This window comes from Colias croceus, chromosome 22, assembly GCF_905220415.1.
Source record: "Colias croceus chromosome 22, ilColCroc2.1".
In the NCBI taxonomy this organism is placed as follows: domain Eukaryota; kingdom Metazoa; phylum Arthropoda; class Insecta; order Lepidoptera; family Pieridae; genus Colias; species Colias croceus.
The window spans coordinates 5504131-5529839 of NC_059558.1; the positions used below are offsets into that span (position 1 = coordinate 5504131).

The 25709-nt window shown below is 35.0% G+C and overlaps 1 protein-coding gene and 1 non-coding gene across 5 annotated transcripts; one reads left to right on the forward strand and one right to left on the reverse strand.

Annotated features, from left to right (window-relative positions):
• Positions 1–140: 140 nt before the first annotated feature.
• On the forward strand, positions 141–22838 carry LOC123701900 (zinc finger protein ubi-d4-like). Of its 4 annotated transcripts, none has more exons than XM_045649514.1 (12): positions 141–229; positions 380–489; positions 662–755; positions 1147–1321; positions 1622–1819; positions 2127–2208; positions 8402–8614; positions 9901–10079; positions 10544–10649; positions 18798–18910; positions 20201–20330; positions 22479–22838. In XM_045649514.1, the coding sequence occupies exons 1-11, from the start codon at positions 174–176 to the stop codon at positions 20327–20329; spliced, it is 1455 nt and encodes a 484-aa protein (XP_045505470.1). In that variant the 5' UTR covers positions 141–173; the 3' UTR covers position 20330; positions 22479–22838. The 4 variants fall into 4 exon arrangements, with proteins under 4 accessions (XP_045505470.1, XP_045505471.1, XP_045505469.1 ...); XM_045649515.1 differs by having other exon boundaries at positions 20201–20325; XM_045649513.1 differs by lacking the exons at positions 18798–18910; positions 20201–20330; positions 22479–22838 and having other exon boundaries at positions 10544–11458.
• Trnal-uaa lies at positions 12600–12683 on the reverse strand. Its single transcript has one exon. It is a non-coding gene; the product is annotated as a tRNA-Leu (tRNA).
• Positions 22839–25709: the final 2871 nt, after the last annotated feature.

Here is a 25709-nt window from a genome sequence, read left to right on the forward strand (position 1 = left end):
TGTACTTGGGATTACAAAACAATGAAAATATGTTTATAAATGATTATAAGTACATAAAATATATTTTTACGTCATAGGCAATATTGCCCATTGGCTTGGCAACATGTTGGCAACATTATTATCAAAAATCGTCATGATGTCAGTTGACGTCATCGATTTGGCGTCCTAGTAAAATGGCGGCCGCAGAAATTCAAGTATCAAATACTTCGAATTTAGCAAAAATAGAAAGGTAGGTTGTGTTTTAAATACCGAAATATTGACCCATTTATATACGGTAAACGTAAATAATAAGAAAGTGATGTAAAATAGCATATGTGTGCGTTAATTTTGATGAAACAGTTGTGGGCAGTGTTTACTGAAATTTTACGTTGTTTTACAGTTTTCTAAATGACCCAAGCTACAAGGAAATTATTGAGAACTCATCAACGTTTAATTCAAGACTATGTGCCGAACGGAGAATGCGGATGCCGTTTATCGACACCCAAACTGGTGAGTAAATAATGTTTCAAAATTGGACTTGGCCAGTTCTAATGCGTGAGGAATTAGACGCTGTAACCTTTTCGGCTAAAAACAATAATATTTATTTATAACGTTTCATTGGACAAAAATTTATAATAATAAGTGTTATAAAATTTATAAATACATTGTCTTTTGATTTCAGGTGTTGCCCAAAGCCATTCAAATTTATTTATGACCAAAAAACAGCGGATGCCAGGCGCTAAAGAAGGACAAGTTTACACATATCCCTCACAAAGGTAAACATTTATTTTAAAATTCTAGATAAAACTATAAGATTGTTAAAGAATATGAACATAAAACCTTTTGAACAAAAATGAAACTCTTCATATGGTGTCAGTCTCATTAAATTTATTTACATGCGCTGGGCATGTTATGGTTAGATAATATATTCTAATTTGGATACGTTTGTCATTGTTTGCCCATGGGTTGGGTAACTTTTCTGATTTAAAGGCAAAATACTTTTGTACGAGCCATGATCAGTGTTTTGTCTTCAAATTCAACAGCACAAACCGATGCTGGGCCTTAACATACCATTACTAACAAGAAGAAAAATACAATCACATGCATCACACAAGCCAAAAGATATTATATATCGGTAATATATAGTAAATCATCTTTACTTTCTAGATGGAGAAAAGCACGGCGTCAGTACCTCACAATGTCGTCAACACGATGGGGCTGGAGTGCGGCAGACGCGGCAGAGAATGTCGGCGAAGGAGAGAACAGTTCAGGAATACCCGACGGTCTCACTGGTGACGACAGCAGGGACGGTTCACAGACTGCGGCTAAAGATGATCCTAAGGTATGGATGATTGATTGATATGCTGTTCATTTATGTTTTGTTTTTTACATTACATGGCCACTGGCCATACAGTTTTCTTATAAACAGACATAGTTACTTTCGCATTTATAATATTATTAGTATGGATTATTCACCGAAAAAGTTAGCTCTGTTTATTTTAATCAATTATAAAAATGTTCATGTACTGATTTAGTTGTAGTAGTTATGTAGTAGTAATGAAGTTATATATTTTAGCCTTTTAATATTATTTATTTACGATACCTAATCGAAACTCATTGAATATTCTGTTTTCGCACACAGGAGTGGTTCTACGACGAGCTAGCGATGGAAGAAATGGAGACAGGCGAGGAGCCAGAAGCGGAATCGGATGAGGACTATTATGATGATACATACGCGAACAGACGTAAGCGGCGCGGTGCAGCTCCGAGTGGACCCGGATCAAGGGGCGGACGCACGAGGAAGAGCCAGCCTGATGATACGCCTAAAAGGGGCCGAGCAGTGAGTGTGACCTACAAATTTAGTTGCAAACATGAAAAAACAACATACATAATATTATAGAATACACACTTTATCATTGAGTTACAACAATAAAACATTAGTGGACACATTTTTATTTATTTCTTCATAATTATGACATGATTGAAAATAGGTCAAGCTTGACCTATGAGCTCTGTTTTCAATGAGGTCTAGAGAAACAATGCACCAAAAATACATGGGAATCTGCCATCTATGCATTTCTATAACATGTTTTTTACACAAATGTCATGTTTCATAAACTAATATAAATACATTTCTAATATTCCAGGGTCGCGGCAGAAAGCGCGCCGGTCAAGGCACGCTCCCGTACGAAGTGCCAGGCGATGCGGAGAAACCGTTCGGCTGTGAACGTAAGTCGCGCAGGAGAAACTAGCCCTTATCACCTATAGCGTTATGGCTCATTATTGTGTACGTAGTATAGAGAATATAAGAGAATATTGAGGGGGTTATTCTAACGGAAGATGAACTCATGTATGATGGTTAGTGGTGAGACGTGAGATATTGAGGGGTTATTCTATGGAAATTATTATTTCATGTAGATGCCGAAAGCTATATTGAGGGGATATTCTAATGTAAGAATTCATGTATGATGGTTAGTGGTGAGGTTCTTTGTATTGAGGGGGTTATTCTATGGAAATAATGAATTCATGATACGGTATGGTTAAGTTCTTTGAGGGGGTTATTGTAAGGACAAAGAATAACATAATTATGTGAAAGATGGTTAGGTTGAGTTCATATGGAGGGGGTTATTCTAACGTAAATGTGAAATGTAGATGATGGTTTAGGATCAATATACATTGAGAAGGTTTTTCTAACAGAAAGATTAAATTATGTTGAAATGTTTAGGCTGCAAATGCATTGAAGACGTTATTTTATCAGGAAGATAATTTAGTTCAGAAAATTTAGAATTAAATAATATCATAATACTGAATGAATGCTGTGAAATGAATTAAAAATAATAATCTATGTTTAGAAAACGATTCTTGTATTTTCAGCCTATAAAACTGGATTTGTAATACATCACATTTTTTATACTTAATTTTAACAATCATATGAATGTTTTGAGGCTGTAGGGGATATCAAGGCAAAAAACAGCAATAGAAAGCACATATATTAATTGTGTGAGACAGAACTAACTACATTTACCTACAAAAAAATAAGAAACACTATCACATTGTGTTAAGTGGTCTCTATTGGTTTCTAATAATGTGTAAAGAAAATTAATAATTGGAGAAGTAATCCCAAGAATTTGGTAATTTTAGTACACACAATTTTAACATATTTGTAGATCTTTTGCTGAATTAGAGGCAGATTTTAGCATCTTTGAGTATTTATACTGTGGACTCGTAATAAAGTAAATTATGGTCATGATTATTAATTTAAAATAGTATTCAGTTTCGCGTTTTTCTCAATTTGAATTATTATATCACAGTTTATATTTAAACATTTAAAATCACAGATAATTTAGTCAGATTAAACATTTAAATAAAAATGAATGGCAATGTAGGTAATATTATCTCAACTCTCAGTCTCAACTTTCTTATACTATGGTCGGTTCATAAATTATTCCTTTTTTTACATGCTTATGGTAAATTTATCTATGTTTTGTCCCATTCTTACGTTACTTCGAGTGTGAGAGACAAAACAATATTAAGCCATTAAAAAAGGCGGTTTTTGAAGTGAAACTTCTATAGGGCGTTGAGAGTAAAATTTCAAGGTCGCGTCATGGCAATACCGTCACCTCATGGAGTATGGCGACGATTTCGGTATCTTTGAAACTTGCCAAAGAAGTTTCACTTCTGACACGTGTGCTCGACACGCCCCTTTTTTACTTACTCGAGAGTAGAATGTACCCCAGTCGACCATACAATGAGCTTAAACGCCTAGATCTGTAGATAGCTTATGTGCAATAAATATAATTTTAATAATATTTCGTTCATCACAAAATATTCGGTAATATGCTTTAGTTGAAAACAAAACAATGTCACAAATTATTAAAGTTTGAAATGGAGATTTTTTCTCAGTAATAACATCACTCCGTGAATTATTTTTAGTGTGAACTAAATCTGTAAAGGTTTTAGCAATTTTTTTGAACTTCGTGTCCTATAAGTTAATATTTTTCTGAAGTAGATTTAGATATATGTATGTATTATAAAAAATGCTTTATACAACATTTTTCAGTTAAACAATCTCGGTAAAAGGGGAAAAAATTGAACGTATAAAATTACTCGTAGCAATATTTACACATTTTTTGGATAATTTTTTTTTTTTTCATTTTCTTACTTTTTTTTTAAAGTCATTTTTTATCATATTTATCATACATTTAACACGATACGACTCGCCTTAGATTGTCTTAGATATCACAGTATGATAAACAATGTATATCTTGATATATTTTAGTAGACTAGGTTAGGTATAGAGTATATAGTAAGCGATCGTAGTGCAGAATGCAAGCAGTATACCGATTGGCACAAACATATTCGATTCACAACAGTGTATAAATTATTTATTGCAATAAATTTTAATCTGGTATTTAATTTCGTCATTTTTAATTTTAGTGTATCCCAAAAGTGTAGTTTTTAGTTAAAAAAATCGTAATTTAGGGGATTTTTTGTAATGAATTTGTGTAGGAATGAAAAGTAAATGAAATATGCCTTTTATAATAATTATAATTATATATAAATGTTTGTCTTGTATCATATTAGTGATTAGTGAATCTCGGCGCATGAAAATTTATTCGGTTTTTAGCTAAATTTGTGTAAAATTACGAGTGTGAATTTTTTTTTAAGGATTTTAAAATCTTTTATATTTAAAAATTAATGGATTATTTGAATCAATTATGCATTTAAATTAGTAAAAAATTCGTTGTTAGGCATTTAGGCATAGTAACATATATCATAGCGAATATCACATTAGTTGCATTTAGTTTAGTTCTGTTTGTTTTACGTACGGTTTTAGTGTATTTAACCGTTTTAATTATTATATTGTTAGATATAAATGCTTATTTTAGCTAGTGTAATAGTGATCAGAATCAGTAAAAAAATCTTATAATATAGTGTGTCTTATAGCCTTAATAAAATACTATTTTAATAAATTAATGATTGTCAGATCAATCACACAATAAAAAGATGTTTTGCGTAAGTCAGGATAAGTCTAAATACATCTCTCTTTTTACATCTTGATAATCCTTGAGTTATCTATAGGCCAGTAGTAGGTATGTTATCCATATATAAATCTGTCCTTACCTACATTTTGTTAACTTTTGCCCGGGTTCTATTATAGACAATACAGTTATTTAACATTATTATTGTGTGCCTATAATTGTTGGCAAGTAACAATGCATCATATATAACGTAATGTTGAAAATTTCACATCTAAAAATTATAGATCCGGGCTTTAAGTTTTTATTTTTATACTAGTTCTTTGAAGACATTCTTCTGTGTCCCTTTTACTCGAAACATGTCGCAAAGGGCATCTTAGCCCTTGTCAATTATGAAACTAAAGTTCAAAGTTTGCTACACACGCAGTGAGACGGTAACACCAAGTAATTTTTAATTATATACGATGTATACACTGCCACGAAAATGTACCAATCCCATATTATTGTAGTGTAGGTTTTGTTATATTATAAGTAAGGTAGAGTAATTTGTAGGCTAGCGGTTTATTTATGTATGATTATTGCCATTTTTGAAAGGTTTTTTGGTAGAAATTTGTAGCCTGCCGTGTAAGCGATAGCCTTTGCTTGGTCTGTTTTCAATGGATGGTAATGGCAGAATTTGCAATTATTTAAAAGTGGCAATACATCAATGCTACTCGTTTTTGGGACTGAGTTATAGTTTGAGAATATTGAAGGTTTAGACAAAAAATCAGTGCTTTGATATTTTTAGAACATACTATACGTTATTATTATATGTATGTCACTGTGCAAAAGAGACAACATGCTTTTTTATATATACAATAAATTTTAAGGGCTTGAGTGTTTTTTGTAATTCTATTTAATTATAAGTGTTTTATAATATACGATCTATGGTATGTATACCATTTAGGGCTGGTTTTTCAATCCTTGGTTAAAACTTATTCATCGAATAACGTATTAAACTACCATTTCAAAAATGTATTGTAATTGTCCGTATTTGACAGTTTACAGGTGACATTTTAATATGTTCGTGTAATACTTTATTGGACGGATAAATTTTAACCAAGGATTGAAAAATCGGCTCTTATTGGAATTTGGTTGTGCTGATATTTATTTTATTTTTTTTCATTAATTGTTATCTATGGATTTACGACATTGATTAGCAAGATAAAAGAACTCGACATAACTCAGTCCCAAAACATCTTGATCTTAAATCTTATGAATTAATCACGTTTTATTATCCTCATATAAATCTTTTGCACTGATTGGTTTCGTTTGACTCATGTGTCTGTGATAGTTCTCTATTTATTTCATTTCTCGTGTTAAGGAATTGACTAACATCGCAATGACTAAAGTTTTACATTGTAATTCTATGCCTGTGCCAAAAGATAGCTTTTTGTCTTTGGAATAACAGCCACAGATTAGCTTGTGTGCAGTGGCTGTAGGGCTGTGTATTGTGTAGGTGTTTTATTTATTACACTTTATTGTAATACATCATTAAATAATAGAAAAAAATAAAAATAAAATATGGTACTAGAAAGATGTAGTACAATTGGCGGCCTTATCACTAAGCAGTGATCTCTGCCAGGCAACCAAGCGATAAAAAACCGAAATATTTGGTAAATAAAATTAGAATTTAAATTACATTCGTGTTATGTGAGTATGTGCGGTGAGGCGGGGTGGGGGTAAGAGAGAGCACGAGTTAGAAGTTAGAAAGAAACGGAACGGTCGGTACTCTCCCCCGCCTCGCTGCGCACAGCCACTGCGGTCAAGCTATAAAAAGTTTCCTCTTTTTTTTTTTAAAAAAAAAAGTGCTATTGTCATTTTATCGAAAGTTTTTACGTAATAAAGTTTGTAAAGGCAAAGTTATGTTTGAATGTTCGGAAGAGTTAATGCTAAGTCTTCCATGTCGGCTAAGAGATGGCTATGTAATGTACATATCTATTTTATAAACACAGGCGTTCGGATGAGTGTATAGGATTGGAAATTTATCAGTATTTTTTTTTTGTTAGAACGGCTGTCAAAATGTTAACTGGCTTTATACATATCAAGTCTGGAAATTGTATTCTAATGCAGTTATTTACAGCATATTTGGAAGTTTCATTGCTAGAAATGTATCTGATCATCTTTAATCTAAAATGATACCGAATATAATGAAAAGAACGTTCTAATCTAGCAATTATGTATTTTGCTATTGGTCATAATAAATCATACATTCTTCTACTAATAATTATATTGCCGGTAAACTATTGAAGAAATAAATTAATAGATATGACATAGAAATGAAAAAGTCAGCAATTTTTGACAGCCTTTTACGCGACGTGTGCAGTAAAATTTTAGTCATTGCTGTATTTGCGTTGACGTTTGGCTAATAATAATTATTTATTGTACAGAACGGCAGTGAAGTTTAGGGGAATCGATGTTATTCTTAGATTCAAACTATTATTAGCATCCAAAGATTGTTATGAATTTATACAAGAATATTTATGTTGAATAAGAAATAAAGTATGCAATTCAAATATTATTTTTTCAATATTTGATTGGACTCTCAAGTTGTGGAGTTCTGTCTGTTTGATTTGTAAACTCGTTATGTACTAAACGGCCATTTATATTTAATTTTAAATTATTTTTAATTTTTATTGTATGTGTAACACGTAATAATATTTAAAAGTATTGATCATTTTTTTGTGTAAATGATAAGATAAATCAGGCTGTAATACTGTGTCCAAGTGGTCGCTTAGTACAATTATAATTGTGTGCTATACAAAAACCGAGGGCAGATCCATTGATTTGAAGTCATCAATCAAACTTCCCCCGGAGCCTGCGTCTTTTAGAACCGAACATAGACCAATCACGACGGGCCGTCAAAACATTTAATGGGAACGATAATGTATCTAATTGCACTCTGAATAAAGCTCAAGTTTCCATACTATAAAAAGGTATTGATTGATGACGGATAATTTTTGGAATAGCTGCACGAGTGTACGTCGGTTACCGTCGTGGTGCCTCCTCTATGCTCAGTTCTAAGACGTAGGCCTCCAAATCCCCTATTTATTGTATAAGTTATGACATGACGCGTGAACTTTGCGAGATGGAGGCACCATAGACGGTAAGTTCCCACTTTATTATCATTTTTGTATTCATATTGCGTTTTTGTTCACTGTATTTATATAGATAGAAAAGTATTGGAACTTCATTGTACACGCGAGGTTCGATTGAATAGCACTTTAATTTCATAACTTAGTCAGAATGCTATATTTTGAACTGATTATAAAACTGTCATTAAGTTTGCGTATAATATTAGGACATAATGACATTTAGTATATTTTCATACACAATAATATTTATAAATTTCCATTCTACGTCAAAAAAAAAACACCGTTCAACTATCTATTCAAATCCCCCAGTATGCGGCGCGAAGTACAAAACGCGTCCCGGTCTGACATACCACTACACGCACACGCACAAGGACCCGGGCGGTGCTGGCGCGGCCGGTAGCGACAACGACTCGCGGGACAGTCACAGTCGCGCCCCGCACTCGCCGGCACCGGCTGGGGGCCAACCGGCGACCGAGTATCAAGACAGTTATGTCACCTTTCTGAGTAACCCGGCCGGTAGCGGTAAGTGTTCGCGTTATCGCGGATACGGGGTGGGGAGATGGTAGGCTGGTTGATAAGGCATCTGCTGGAACAATTAGTACGAGGTTTGAAGGTAACGACTCGCGAGATAGTCACAGCCACGCCCCGCACTCGCCGGCACCGGCTGGCGGCCAACCGGCCACCGAGTATCAAGACAGTTATGTCACCTTTCTGAGTAACCCGGCCGGTAGCGGTAAGTGTTCGCGTTATCGCGGATACGGGGTGGGGAGATGGTAGGCTGGTTGATAAGGCATCTGCTGGAACAATTAGTACGAGGTTTGAAGGTAACGACTCGCGAGATAGTCACAGCCACGCCCCGCACTCGCCGGCACCGGCTGGCGGCCAACCGGCCACCGAGTATCAAGACAGTTATGTCACCTTTCTGAGTAACCCGGCCGGTAGCGGTAAGTGTTCGCGTTATCGCGGATACGGGGTGGGGAGATGGTAGGCTGGCTGATAAAGCATCTGCTGGAACAATTAGTATCGAGGTTTGAAGGTAACGACTCGCGAGATACTCACAGCACCGAAGTGAAGAAGTGTTGTTGTAGGAATGGTCTAAATATTATCAGTAGGTATCAACGGGGAGAAAGATTTATTGAGTGCAGCAAGAAATGCGTTTTCGTTGCGGTTGACTTCCTACCCATAGCGTGTGGGAGCAATAAGCCGAAATGACACTTATACTTGTAAAGACTGCTGGAAACGGTAAGCTTTAGTGTAAGTTCTCTGAATAACGCCATCGGCTGTGAAGTTCTATGAAATCGTGGTATAATACAAGGTCAGTGCTCTTTTTATTATTATTATTGAATATAAATTTGTCCATAACTATAAAAGGGGTATGAGATTTGTTGATAGATATAAGTTTTTGATTGATATTGAAAAAAATGAAACATTTCAAAAACATCATTTATCAGCTAGTTGGTTTTGATCAACAGAACAAATATAAAATATCATCACTATTCACAAGAATTATCTCGAATTTAAAAATAAATATTAATTTACACTCAATTCAATAATGTAAAAAACTTCGTAGTAGAATATTCCATTTGACTCATTCCCACACATCGACTAACAAACAAACCTATAAGTAATGTATTTTATCAACACAATTTGAAAAAAAAATATATTAACACAATCATAAAAAATAGACATAATAAAGAATGTAAATCGTAGACGCCTCCATAGTATACCATTCATTTTAACCTCTTTTAAATCTCCATTCACAAATATATCTATGAAACATGTACATAACAGCCCCCCCCCCCCTGCAGGTGCGACCGCTTCAACCCCCGCACGCCGCTCCCCCCCTCCAAGACCCGCGTCAGCAGACACGTCGTCTTCGGACTCTGCGCAAGCGCCGCTAGTGCCGCCGTCGAGTGCGGCGACTGGCGCCAGTGCTGCGGCTAGTGCTGGCGCTAGTGGCAGTGATGTTAAGGATCCGGACGCTAAGGTATATAATTAATATATGTGTTTGCGTAACTACACATTTAAATACACTCGTTTACACACACAAGAATGTAATATGCACACACGTGTTCGTAAATACACAATATATAAAAAACGCACGTAAACACACACACATATGTGCGCAAATGCACATTGATTTTAAATCATATCAATGTTTTGCTATTCATATTAATTTGAGTCAAACTTTTTTACTTGATTAAATATTTTAAGAGATTCAATTTGAATAAAAGTTATAGGAAGAGAATCTATTTTGATGTAAATGCAACACAATTTTAATGTAATTTTAAAGTATGTTAATATCTCAATATTCGAATGTTTTATCTTCTAACGTTTATAACAGAACTCACATATCGTTGTGCAATTGAGCTTCCACTAAATTTAAATTTCTATGAATACGTATAAGACCCGATATAAATCTTTATTCATAAGCTCCTTTCACCATTCCAGCCGTCCCCGTCCCCATACTGCGACTTCTGTCTCGGCGACGACCGCGAGAACAAGAAGACGGGCACGCCCGAAGAGCTCGTCAGCTGCTCCGACTGCGGCCGCTCAGGTAAGCGACGCGGACGACCCCCACGCAACGGGTACAAAAAGTGCTACCACATCACCAACCGGGTGTGCGAAACCCATAGACACTTGCGAGACATAAAACTGAACGGCGTAGTGGAAATATTGACCTCCATGTCCTATTCGGCGGACGCGTTTGACTCGTTTGCTACAAAGACGAAGTTGTTAGAGAATTATGATTATGGGGACTATACTACACCCCCCTCGTCCAGGCAGAGTCCGGTGAATGAAAGCGTGGAACTTGTTAACGGGGTAAACTAGCTTTGGGACTGATTTGTCAGCATAATATTTTGATAGTGCGGTGTGCTATGTGATTCAAGTAAGAGTAGGAATGTTTATAATTGTTGCGTCAATATTGTGACAAATATCTTTGAATATTAGTACGATTTACTTAGTCTTTTGCATAGTTTTTAAACTCAAACATTTATTTATTCAATTTGACTTCTTCTAGAAGCACTTTTGAACCATCATATTTTTAACATCCGCCACCGGTTCGGAAAGCATTTTAATAATATTATGGTTTATTTTATTTTGTCTGAACTACATCAAATTTCAATATTCATATTATTTCTTTGATTATTAATTGGTTTGAATGTATACCTATGACGTCACAAGATGGCGCCGAATCAATCCTATTCTCATTTGGATCACATAGTTTTAGATGATTCGTTTTGTAAGTACTAGAGGCATTATGATGTGATATGATATTCGAAGGTAAAGCGTATAAGTTTACTAAGTACCACCTAATGTTGGAATTGGTAATTTGATCAATAATATATGCAAATAGATTTAATAACTAATTGTTGATACATAAAATATGTTATATTGTTATTCATACTACATATCAGTCCCGAATCTATCTAGTTGTCTTATTTAGGGAATTTTCTAACGAACTATTTGCTTTCAAGTGATCACTGTTTTAAATTCTTACGGTCACAAAATGTCACCTTTCGTGAGTTTTTCCCACAGATTGCGAAATTTATTGAATAAGAATACATTGCGTAGTTTATTCAAGTTTTTGATATATCGTTGTCTATACCCAGCAATGGATGTAGAAAAGTTTTTTTATTCGCAATTTGAGGTTTTATTCTAAGGATATCTACCAAAGAGGTTTGTTTCGGTCTCGTGCATATATTCATACATTCCATGTTATACTCTATAGATATTTACTTTTATTTACATTATTAGAATATGAGCTTTATGTCAAAGGTGTAAACTATAGTTTAGTACGCAATTAAAAATTGTTTATTTTTGTTCGAAAGATTAAAAAGTTAGTGTGTTTTGATAAATATAAATCCTAGGGCAATATTTAGTTAGGAATATTCGTTTCTACTGCAGTTATATGATAAAATTTACCTGATCTATGTCTAAAAAGTAAACACTTTTTATATAAATATTAAAATAACCTATTCATATATTTTATCAAGATTATGTTAGTTTATACTTTTGACACAAAAATCAGAGCATTATTCATATAAAATTAAGTACATCTAGCTTATAATTTTGTTGTAGAGAATATTTTATGTTAAATTATAAAAAGTGTATACCAACCGGTATGAATATATTTAATATGTTAATTATATTATGTGTTAATCGTTTAAAGATTCGATTATAAATATTATTTACTATTTCGACTTAGAGAATGTTAAAAGTACTTACTTATGTAATGGAATATTTAATCCTGAATTGCCATGTGTAACCCTATGTGACTTTGGATGCCAAAAATGTGTTTTTCCTTTAGATTTTAAAATTTATATATAGCGTTTGTTTGTCTATGTCATAATTATAATATCTTTTATATGCGCCATGCAGCGCAAAGACGAAAAAAAGATGAAAAAATTTAAGTGAACAAATTATGCTTTTGTAAGTAAATAAATCATGAATTTTAATTGTGCAAATGAAAAATTAAAAAAGGAAAATAAAAAGTAAACCCATTTGTCAGGTGTGGGGTTCGAACCCACGCTCCCTCTCGGGAACCAGAGCTTAAATCTGGCGCCTTAGACCACTCGGCCAACCTGACTTGTTTGTCCTATGTGAAATTACTGACTGTATTTAAAATGTACACGTTTGAAAAATTAATTTAGCTGTTTTTTTTCAGAGATGATTCTATATTTAACAAAATTATTGTTGACAGTTCAACCTCTATGGAATATTAATTTTTAATCTATGTTTTAGTGTGTGACATTGAATATTTTATATGACAATGATGATAGAAAAATCTATTTCATCTAGTCAATAGACCAAACTTAATCTAAACATTGATTTGTTTTAAGTATAATTTTATACGCGTTGAGTCATTTATGGGTCCAAAAAATCGTATTGACGTATCATTTGGCATCAAATATTGGGAATAGATTGTTAGAGCTTCTGAAGTGCCTTTTATATAATTTAGCGAAATTTTTAATTGGTATGAATTAAAAAATCTTGGATCTATGTTTGTTGTACAATGTACATGCTAACACGTTTTGGTCGTTAGGGAGTACTGAAATTCTAATATCACTGACACTATATTAAATTTTAATTATTGTTAAATTACGACTTAATTCAGCTTTTATTTAAAAATAATTTTATTTGGTTTAGTTGACGAAATTATTTTTATTAAACAATCCGAACAAGTGTTTGCAAAATGTGTTAGCTCTTGTTGGTCTTAGATAGACTTATTATCTAATTATAAAAGAAATCATTTTAATTATTATCTAATTATAAAAGAAAACATTTAGAATTAATTTGATAAAATATTGTTCATGGCACAGATGGAAAATTTAAATTTGTTATTAAATCCAAAGATAACCTATTTTTTGTTACAACTATTATTAAATTTATAAAATATATTATGCGTTTTAGAGAATATTCAGTTTTGTACTGTTATGTATCATTCCTCATAGTTTCAAATTTTTGTTTAAATATTTTATATTTTAGTGTGTGTGACCAAATTATTATCGGCTATGTGTATTAGTTTTAGTGTTACCATGTTGTTTTGAAATCTCAGGCTCTTATAATCAATGGATATGGCATTATAGTTTTTATTTTTATTGACACTAACGACTTTGAAACTAAAAGTGTATATTTAAAGATGATATGAAAATTTGTCAAACTAAGTATATATAATGTATGTCTAAATTTATGTTTGTTTTTCGGTTTTATTTGTTTTTATTCGTATAAAATGCCATATTCAAAAATAAATTGTTAACACCTGGTGCCTTATTATGTAATTGTGTTTGTTCCCATATATGTTACATTGTAGTTACTTGGTATTTATATAAAGTTTATGTACATGACCTAAATATGAAAGCAATATATATATATATATATATATATATATATATATATATAAATACCAACTTGGGCACTAAGTTGATCCAGCCCGACTGCCGTGCATTCCTGACTCCACCTTTTCCCCCATATTACTCGACTCCGGTTGCATAGATCTTGCCCGGAGTGGCAACGGCGCAAATATTTCAGCGACGTTGCCAAACGTATTCATGGAGAAATTGATATACTCAACATTTTTATTGCTAAGATCTCGAACTGAATCGACTCCGTAACGGCCGAAATTCAGAAACCCATAAACATTTGTTGGCTCCGTTTTATATACCAAATCCAAAGTCGTATGTTGATCAGATCCATATATATTATCAAAATTAAAGCTTTATTTGATCCGACAAAACGAAACTGTATATTAAGTAACGTAGATTAATTTTTCGTAAACTCTACAGTATTTGTTGGCTCCGTACACAAACATATTATAGTTAGTTAATGTTCCATACATTGCTAAATCCGCCTAGACTAGACGAACTCGACTTCGTAACGGTTCAAATTTTGAAATGCTCAAATACTTCTTGACTCCGTTTTATATACCAAATCGTAAGTCGTATGTTGATCTGTTCCATTTATATGCACTTGCATGACATTGACATGGGGATATGAAATTAGGGCTACCAAAAAATCTCCTGAGTTTTATGGAAGTTGAAGAAGTCGACCGTAATTCAATTGAAACTTATAGAAAACGTTGTGAAACTAAAAATACGGAACCCTAAAAAGATAGATTTGGACGAACCTTTCGTCATACAGTGACGGTGATAATTCTCAAGTAGTATGCAGCCTACAAATAACAACCTACCTCTTGAATCAGGGCAACTCTTTGGCGAACGCTACACGTAAGATCCATATTGTGATCCGTCAATATTTACTATCGGATTACGATATTTATTGACGTGTAGGGTAGTGTATTGACGGATCACAATACAGGGTTAGTTTTCAATGACCAGCCAAAACTTAAAATTAAGATCTAGATATTAAACCAAAGGTGCATTTGAAACATTATTGTCGAATAAAATTAAATAAAAATAATAGCATTCATTTGAAAATGTCTTAAAAATTTCCTAAATCGTAAACACCCCCAGAATCAATGCACTTGTGTGCGTGCGCGCATTGCCAAATTTATGTGTGTGCTAACTTCTACCTATCTAGGTTGTTGAACTGAATTGTTGCTTTTGTAATGTCCACACGTTCGCTTTTTAGTGGTGGACAGGAATGAAATCTAATTTTAAAAAAAAAGTTTTTTTTTCATTAGTTCTAAAAAGTTATCGATTCTGAACCATTTCTGAAAATTTGGCCGGTCATTGAGAACTAACCCTGTATATCGCTGGATTTCTGGAACTCCTTGTGATCTGATCCCAGGACCTACATCGCAATATTTATCTTGCCGTCATCACGTCTGGCTCATACAAAGAACGTTTCAGTACTGACGCGATACGTATTGATGGTGTAGGGTGTGCTGTGATCCCTCCCAAGATACATCAGTAAATATCAAGATAATTATCATAATATTTATTGACGTGTAGCGTTCGCCTTTGCCCTGATTCTGATATCAATCTGATAAAATAATTAAAATGTTAGATTTTGTTCAAAAACAAATGACGACTCATATTCTTGCACAAATTATCCATTGCGGAGTAAATATGAGTGTACGCAGATCGCCAACACGTTTAACTAGCAGTGGTGCAGTGGGTACTGCCGGTGGATCGCATCCCGATCTATCGAAGCTAAGTTCGTTTTCTACGAGTTCTACGCCAACTGATACTTAAATTACTTACAGAAAACGGAAACAACCGCTAGAACAAGATTGCAGATGTAATGATGATATGAAGGATATTCGGTCGGAGTTGAGCCGTATTAGTACATTATTTGAAAAATATGTATGCTCAAATGAACAAATAGTAAACAAAATTCATTCAATTAAATATTCATTTCAACATTTCATTAAATTAAACAAAATCATTTCGGCGGTATGGCGACCATTTAGAATCGTCTGAAAAGTATGGCGATGCATGGCGATTTTCGTAAATGGCTGCACGACGATGGTTACCTGTGCAAAAGTTAGCCTGGTACCAATAAAATAATAAATAAAATAAAATTTATTAGCAACTTCAAATATAACATTACAATATTGCTCTGCCTTCTGAACTAGGTAATTCCTATATCTCAGAAGGCAGTGCCTTCCCTTGCAAATTCCATGTTACATTATATTTGGCAAGTTAACAAAATAAATTTTAGTGACTAATGATAAAGGATACAAAGTAAATGATTAAGAAAATAAAAGTATACGATTTTAATTGCACAATACAATGGTTGAATTGTTTTTTTTTTTTAAATCAACGCATTCGCGTCGGTATGGCGGGATTTATGTCACACCGGAAAAGTATGGCATGACACTACCGTCTACATCTTTTTTATGGGCTATCGGTAAATTCTAAAATTTTTGTGTTACAAATCGTTTGACTTTCGCTATTTTTCCGACGAGTTTGACTAACGCCCACGCGACTAAGCCGCCGGTACCAGCGTTCACACCATCATTTTTCTTTCTGTCATTGCGTACATCAATACACCCCTGTAGAACCGCCATCCTGTTACAAATGACTCGAAATTTTGTGTCAATGACTCCCGATCTACTAGGTTTGCGAATCGACAGATCATCTAAAATGGAATCATCACATCGACCACCTAAAAAATAAATTATCAGCACTTCTTAGATCTCTGCGTAATATTACTTCTTGCATTCCTCATAAATTACGCCATACCATCTACAACACGTTAGTAAAGCCGCACCTAATGTATTTAATAGAAGTATGGGGGAGTGCTTACAAAAATAAATTAGCGCCACTCCAAATTTTACAAAATAAAATCATTAAAACCATCTTTTACTATCCTCTTTTAACTAAAAAAAATCTACGACGACACTAAAATAATGAATTTAAAACAATTATACTTTTATAATACGTGTATGTTCATCCGCAAAGCGCTACATAAAAACATAAATACAAATATTATAATCTCAACATCAAATCGCCACTATCCTAATAGACGAGCTAGCTATCTTGCCCTCCCGAAGATCCGAATAAATTATGGAAGGCGAACGGCAACATACGTTTCTATAACGGGAATAAATGTCTTTAAATCTTCAAATGGCTAAGGCCGCAAGCGACCAATGGCTGAGCTCGGTGGGCTGTGATTGGCTCATTTGAATCGGATCAACAAGAGCTAAACCGCAAAAAAGGTGGATTTGTATAAAAAGCACGTAATTATTATTATTACTGATGGTGACACTTGTGGCTCCGTTCGGATCCACATACGCACGGTGGTGTGGCAATGGATCCACAAATACCAACCGGATCAACAAGTGAAAACGGATCAAATAATTACTAACTATATGGCACGTTTGATCAACATAGTGCCCGTGGAGATATCTATATATATATTATATTGAAATTATTTTATAAGCTCTTCACGAACATGCGTAACGTATTTACTACTAGTGTAGTTACTAATTGGGATACTTAATATATTAAATATGAATATATTCTAATTATATTATACCAATCTAACTATTTGGCGCCAAAACTTATATCAAGTCGGCCATGCTTGATGCTCGACCAATGAGCGAAGAGCATTCGTCACGTTGCCATGGTTACCATTTTCTCGATTGTACTACGTCATTTTGAGAATATAATGTGGTTTTATTCGATATCTAGTAAGAGTGCCAAAGTGTAATCAATAGTAATAAAAATATATGAATATCGAACAATTAAACAATATTGAATTAATAGTACATTGGCTGAGTTAAATAAGATTATTGCTTTATAACCCCAACGTGTTTTCGTGAATAGCAAGTTTGCTGTTAAATAATGTTATATTTCGCTGTATAAATAATCGCAACTAGTCTCGATACCTAAGCATACAAATGTCAAGTAGGGAAGTGCATATCCTATCCATGATTGTCTCAAAATTGCTATTCCCCTACATTGTACGGCATGAATTATAACGTCTAGTGATTTCAAGCACTTGAAGCGCTCGATGTGTTAGTACTGTGCTCTATAACAATAAAATAAAGCGCAAACAGCGCTTCAATTGTCACAGTTATAATTTATGCCCGCTAGATGTCGTTGTCACAGAATATCCCCAATTTTGTACACGTGGTATTTTTTTTAATGATTAAATTGTATGAATTTAAAGTCCAAATGCTTTTTATTTAGTCATTGTGCTGAAGAATAGTGAATTGCACTTCCTTACTGTTGTTATGCTTAATGTATTACGAACGATTAATGTTTAAACCGGTTTTTTTGTTTATTATTTTCACTATTGTTCGGCACATTTTGTTTACCCTTTAATTTTTGGATCGTTTCTAATTCAAGCGATGATGACGCGTCGAAATGTGCCAAACAGTAAGTGAATTCATTTGTTTTTAGTTTTATGTTATCTGAATTTGATTATACAGGATGCTTATAATTTTGTTTGGGTTTTTTAATCTTGACAACTTTGTAAGCATTCTCTGTATTAGTTTCGATGTCATATTGGGATATTTGACTGTAAATTTATTATATGAATGCAGTTGTTACCATGATAAGATAATTAGTGTGTGTTAATAATATCGATATTGTCACCGTCAAAATAGTTATTTTTATCTCATTTTAACTTTTAAATCTAATGAAAATTTGCCAAAGCCCTCATGGCTAGTCCTGAAAACTATCTAATTTTGATTAGAAAGTGCATAAATATCGTATACAGTCAAATATCCCATCACAATTAATTTCTGTCATAATTTTTTTTATATTGTAATACCATATTTATCACCCAGGTCACCCCACATGCCTGCAGTTCACTAAGAACATGATGGTCTCCATGCGCAAGTATCGCTGGCAGTGTATCGAGTGCAAGTGTTGTTCGGTTTGCGGCACTAGCGATAATGATGTGAGTGTTTTGGACTCTATAGGAAGGTGGTAAAGTTGATATTTGAATAAAGTTGATAATTACTCGGGTGACGTTATTTTGGACTCTATGGGAATGGTGATAAGGATGATTTTTCAATAGTGTTGATTATGGTGTGAGCGATGATATTTTGGACTCTATAGGAAGGGTGGTAAAGTTGATAATTCAGTAGCAATGGTTAGGGCGGTAAAGTTGATATTTTGTTGGTTGAAATGTTCTGCAAGTATCGCTGGCAGTGCATTGAGTGCAAGTGTTGTTCCGTCTGCGGGACTAGCGATAATGATGTGAGTATTTTGGACTCTATTGTTAAGGGAATATAGTTGATTTTTTAATGCAGTTGATAATTACTTGGGTGACGTTATTTTGGACTCTATGAGAATGGTGATAAGGATGATTTTTCAATAGTGTTGATTGTGGTGTGAGCGATGATATTTTGGACTCTATAGGAAGGGTGGTAAAGTTGATAATTCAGTAGCATTAGTAATGATGTGAGTGTTAGTGTGGACTCTACGGTAAGGTTGATATTTGTAGGGTGAAGGTGATGATGTTGTGCAAGTATCGCTGGCAGTGCATCGAGTGCAAGTGTTGTTCCGTCTGCGGGACTAGCGATAATGATGTGAGTGTTTTGGACTCTATGGTTAAGGGAATAAGGTTGATTTTTCAATAGTGTTTATAGAGGTGGGAGTGATGATATTTAGGATTTTATGGTTAGGGTGGTAAGGTCGATAAGCTTTGGTAATGATGTGAGTGTTAATTTGGACTCTCTTCTATTGATAAAATAATGTAATTTCATTGTCAATTGCTGTTCTGCAGGGTAAAGTTATTTTGGATTCTATGGTTAGGGTGGTAAGATTGATATTTGAAGGCTAGTAGATGATGATTTGTGTGTATTTGTACATTTAGTTTGGACTCTAATTTAATTCAATTGATAATTAATTAATTATAAATTTATAAAGAATAGAAAAAATTCGATCACGAGGCGGGACTTGAACCCGCATCCTTCGCGCCATTCCGGGGCGGATGCCTAACCAACTCAGCCACTCGTGACCCGCCTGAGCAATCGAATTTATTCTATCCTTTCAGTTTTATGTGTCTTAAGGGACACACCACGCGCCATCTATTGAGATGATTTAACAACCATCTCAACCAATATGAAGCACTTTTCAGTGAATACAATATTGTAACGATGGAACACGACCTTTTCTTGAATTTTTATGGATTTTTGAATGCCATAAAAATAAAAAAATATAAATTCAATTAATTAATTTCCAGGACCAACTATTGTTCTGCGACGACTGCGACCGCGGCTACCACATGTACTGCCTGGCGCCGCCGCTGGACACGCCGCCCGAGGGCTCGTGGTCCTGTGCGCTCTGCTTGCAGGAGTTCCACCGCAAGTGAGGTGGGACACACATACACACACACACACACACGCCGCCCGAGGGCTCGTGGTCCTGTGCGCTCTGCTTGCAGGAGTTCCACCGCAAGTGAGGTGGGACACACATACACACACACACACACACGCCGCCCGAGGGCTCGTGGTCCTGTGCGCTCTGCTTGCAGGAGTTCCACCGCAAGTGAGGTGGGACACACATACACACACACACACACACGCCGCCCGAGGGCTCGTGGTCCTGTGCGCTCTGCTTGCAGGAGTTCCACCGCAAGTGAGGTGGGACACACATACACACACACACACACACGCCGCCCGAGGGCTCGTGGTCCTGTGCGCTCTGCTTGCAGGAGTTCCACCGCAAGTGAGGTGGGACACACATACACACACACACACACACGCCGCCCGAGGGCTCGTGGTCCTGTGCGCTCTGCTTGCAGGAGTTCCACCGCAAGTGAGGTGGGACACACATACACACACACACACACACGCCGCCCGAGGGCTCGTGGTCCTGTGCGCTCTGCTTGCAGGAGTTCCACCGCAAGTGAGGTGGGACACACATACACACACACACACACACGCCGCCCGAGGGCTCGTGGTCCTGTGCGCTCTGCTTGCAGGAGTTCCACCGCAAGTGAGGTGGGACACACATACACACACACACACACACGCCGCCCGAGGGCTCGTGGTCCTGTGCGCTCTGCTTGCAGGAGTTCCACCGCAAGTGAGGTGGGACACACATACACACACACACACACACGCCGCCCGAGGGCTCGTGGTCCTGTGCGCTCTGCTTGCAGGAGTTCCACCGCAAGTGAGGTGGGACACACATACACACACACACACACACGCCGCCCGAGGGCTCGTGGTCCTGTGCGCTCTGCTTGCAGGAGTTCCACCGCAAGTGAGGTGGGACACACATACACACACACACACACACACGCCGCCCGAGGGCTCGTGGTCCTGTGCGCTCTGCTTGCAGGAGTTCCACCGCAAGTGAGGTGGGACACACATACACACACACACACACACGCCGCCCGAGGGCTCGTGGTCCTGTGCGCTCTGCTTGCAGGAGTTCCACCGCAAGTGAGGTGGGACACACATACACACACACACACACACGCCGCCCGAGGGCTCGTGGTCCTGTGCGCTCTGCTTGCAGGAGTTCCACCGCAAGTGAGGTGGGACACACATACACACACACACACACACGCCGCCCGAGGGCTCGTGGTCCTGTGCGCTCTGCTTGCAGGAGTTCCACCGCAAGTGAGGTGGGACACACATACACACAAACACAGGCAGACTTGTAGTCAAACACATCACCTCATTCTTCATTCGAACCGCAAGGGAATGGAACAAATAAAATATATATAAACAAAAAGGACGTGTGGCACTCGGGGACAGCCGCGGTAAAGCTATTGCATAGCATGCCTTCAAGCCACACCTCCGTGCCCGTCGGAGTGGGCAGCGTGAGGTTTTTCGTTACGGAATTTCTCGATTCGGTCCCCGTGCTCAAAGCCTGCGATAGAAGCTATACAATAGCTTAATAAATAAATAAACATGCTTCCTGAATCTGTGTTCCCCGACGAGTACAATATGGGGGGGTGTTCAAGTGAAGAGTGAACCGGTACCTACTAGGGAAGCGCGCTCCATATTTGACCATCCTTTCCATCAGGCGAGATTCTTGCACAATCAAAAAAATCTCAAAAAGTGAGATACACACACACACGCCTACATATATATATATACACGTAATAGCACAAAATACAGATACAACTATGACATATGACAGATAAGAATACCCTTAAGATTCTCGTAAACACGCTTGCTTGTGTGCATGAGCCATTTTGAACGTTTTTATGAAGTTTACCTATTGGTTGTATCTGTATATTGTGGTAATAGCGAGATGACACTCGCAGGTATTTACATACACATTTATATGTATACATTGTACTAAACACACACAGTATAGTTTCCGGTACGTAACTTGACGCGCAAACTTTGTTGCGCGTTTGCTGGGCACTATACTACTCCATCATATACAAATTTCACAATATTATTTAAAGTAAATTATAATTATACAATGAACATCTTTAATAAATATAAATAGTTCATGTGCAACTTTTTAATTGTTGGTGTCATAATTTTTTTTTACAGGTAAATAAGAGAAGACGATGAAAAAGTCAAATGTAATACGTACAACGCAGTGAGGGCGACACGCCATTTTGTATAAGAGTCAAATGTATAAACTATGTTGCCATAGAGTATAGAGTTAGGTCGGGCCGAGTGTGGGTTTATGGTCTTGTAAATTATTGTCTATGCTAATGTAAATACGCTCTTATACTGTATGATATTTTTATTTTTAATTGTGTTGCGTAGCTTTTTTTATAAGCCGTCTATTGTAGCAATGTTGTTTTTAGTTCGACGCTTTAAGAATTCACTTTTTTTATTTTAAATATACTGCACAGACGGTTTAAGGTTTATTCATTGGTTATCATAAATCATATCTAAAATGAAGTAACATGACTATTTTTTAATACTATCGACTATTATGCACTATTTTATTGAGTAGAATCATTCACCAATCATTTATATATTGAATGATATTATTATACATAATACATAATTGTCTCATTTGAAAATTACTTATTTTAATGTTATGAAATCGTGATTTTAAACATACGTATACATATTCACATGATACATATTAACGCTTCGGATTTTTTTTATTTTACATGAATGGATTCATTTCTGTAAAGCATTTAATTTCTATTAATATTAATACTTGCATCAAAGACATTATTTTTGTCAACGATATATGTTTTATTTTTAATTATGGTTCTTTGCAAATATATTGCAAACTTAGTTTACCATTATGTGATATCCATACTCGGCCTCAATTACTTAAATATTTCACATTTAGCAATTTCTACCTCTGACGGTGCTTGCTTTAGCTACTCCCTTTGGCACTAGACTTTATTGGCTCTACACAATGGGCAGCGTTGGCCCAACAAATGATGGTCGATGTTAGCCACCATTACACATACACTCGCTTTTTAAACTCATTTAATTTTAAAATATCACCTTTGATAAAATAAGCTATATTTATACAATAACAATTTATGATATTTAACAAAAATATGAAAAGATTTTACCTTACCTGTGTATTTACGTTAAATATTTTCTGTTGTTCATACAATGTACACACTATGTAATGCACTCCACAATAATTTTGAGACCGAATAACCTAAAAATAAAAGAAAATTATCTTATTACGGTGATTATGAATAAACATAACAATGACGGCCGATCATAGACATTTAGGCCCTCTACACTATCGTGAATGCTTCTTCGCCAACGCTGCCCATTGTGAAGAAGGCCCATTAGGTTATGTTTGTGTGACCTGACGTACAGCATATATTACAAGCTTTTTAGGGTTTATTTTTTACAGTAAGAAAAGGTTGGCCTGAGTTGTGTAAGATTATGAAAAAGGGATTTGGAAGATTACAATTTTTGTTATGAATAAAGCAAACTCAGTTTTTTAATGTCTAAAAGATTCGAACTAAACTGGCTTTTAGTTTAATCTTCGAATTCATTCTTGAGCTTTAGGCAGTACATACATTGAAGCCATTTAAAAAAACGGACTTTACCAAAGCTGGTAAAAAGATTCCGTTTTTTTAAATGTCACACAGTTTAATTTCATGTTTTTTTATATTTTTTTTTTCCAACAATAGACCTTGAATTACGTATTTTTCTAGGAATTTAAGATTATCGAAAAATTTAATACGACGAAAAATGTAAATAACGCTGTGTACGCATTCCCTAAAATTTTATCTGCGAAAATTTCTTGACTGTTGTGATATGGATTTTAATCGGAATTTTTTGTACCTGAATAATGTTGTTTTTTTTTTTTGTAAAATCAGCGTATTTTTTTTACTTAATTAAATTTCTAAAGTGATCTTCATTTGTTTTATATCGTGGTGGTTTATTGCCACATGCACAGGAAAATATTGCAAATAGCATATTAAAATATTTTAAGAGGAAATGCGGTATCCAAAAAATGACTTGCTGAGGTCTAAGACAGAGTTTATTCTTGTCCTTATCTAACGCGAGCACATAGAGAGAGATAGCGATAGATTACCTTATTTTCAAGTGTCTCTTATCGCATTTCCTCTTAATTCCCTGATTGAAATAGATATGTTCATAGATAATAATATTTTTTTTACCAGTATCAGTTCAAAATATATTGTAGTTTAAATAAGCGTAAAAATCTGAATCCCGATGTTACCAATTCTTTACTTTTTTCGGAAATTTAAACTGTTTTGGAAGTATGCAAAGCGTATAACATCCCTGTGTTTCAGAAATTAAATTAAATTCCATTTAAGTACCTAACTTACTGGAAAAATCTTTAAAATAGTAATTATATTGAAGTATCATTCTTTATCTGGATTCCTCCTACAATCAACGATTGCTCAATGCGTTGCCTAGCAACGGTTTTGTAAATTCCTTAAAATTTTCTTACAATATTTTGTCAAGTAAAAAAGAAACCAGTCTATGTCTAAAATCTTTGAAATTAGTAACTGCTCTTGTGTATAGTGTAATATACGTTAAGTATATTATGTAATAAAATTGAAGTACATATTATGCTTTATTATTTCTTTACGCGTAGATTTAAAAAGGTATTTTTCATGGAAATATCAAATTCAGTAAAAACAAAGATTTTTTGCTTCAAAAGAGATACGAAAGGGTTTGTCATTAGAAATGATTGAATTAATATGGCCGTAATTATGTAGAAGAATAATGTTGATAGAATTGTACATAAAAATCTTTTAGTTTATCGAAAGAGTGTAACATGAGCCTACTCTTAACTACAGGGCCTCGTATTTTTATTTTTTTATTGGACTAAAAGGTAAAGTTATCGGTAAGAGAGCTGTGATCAGACTAGGTGGTTGTGAATTAGTGTGGGTTTATATGTTTTATTGCTTTTTCTAGGTATCTAGTGTAGGCGAATCCGAATTTTTGCTTTAATAACGAACAATTCCATTTTTTTTGGTATTTTATAATTTGTAATGAATTGCGTTGTCTATGGTACATCGTAAAATATAAAGTTAACCGAAATGGGTGAAATCTTATGAGTTTTTTTGTATTATATTTTAAAATTTGAAAATACTAGAAGTATTTTATACCGATGTGTTGTATGCCCAATCGCCGACTATTCGAAGTGTATCATATAAATTGTTAGTATGTAATAATTGTATTATAAGATTTCCAAGCATTGTGTCATAACTAAGTGTGGTGACGTAAATAAAGCAGATTGACGTATTTGGTTCTTTTATTTTGTACTCCCCTTTTGTTTATTTATTCGTGTACAACATGTTTGTCTATTTA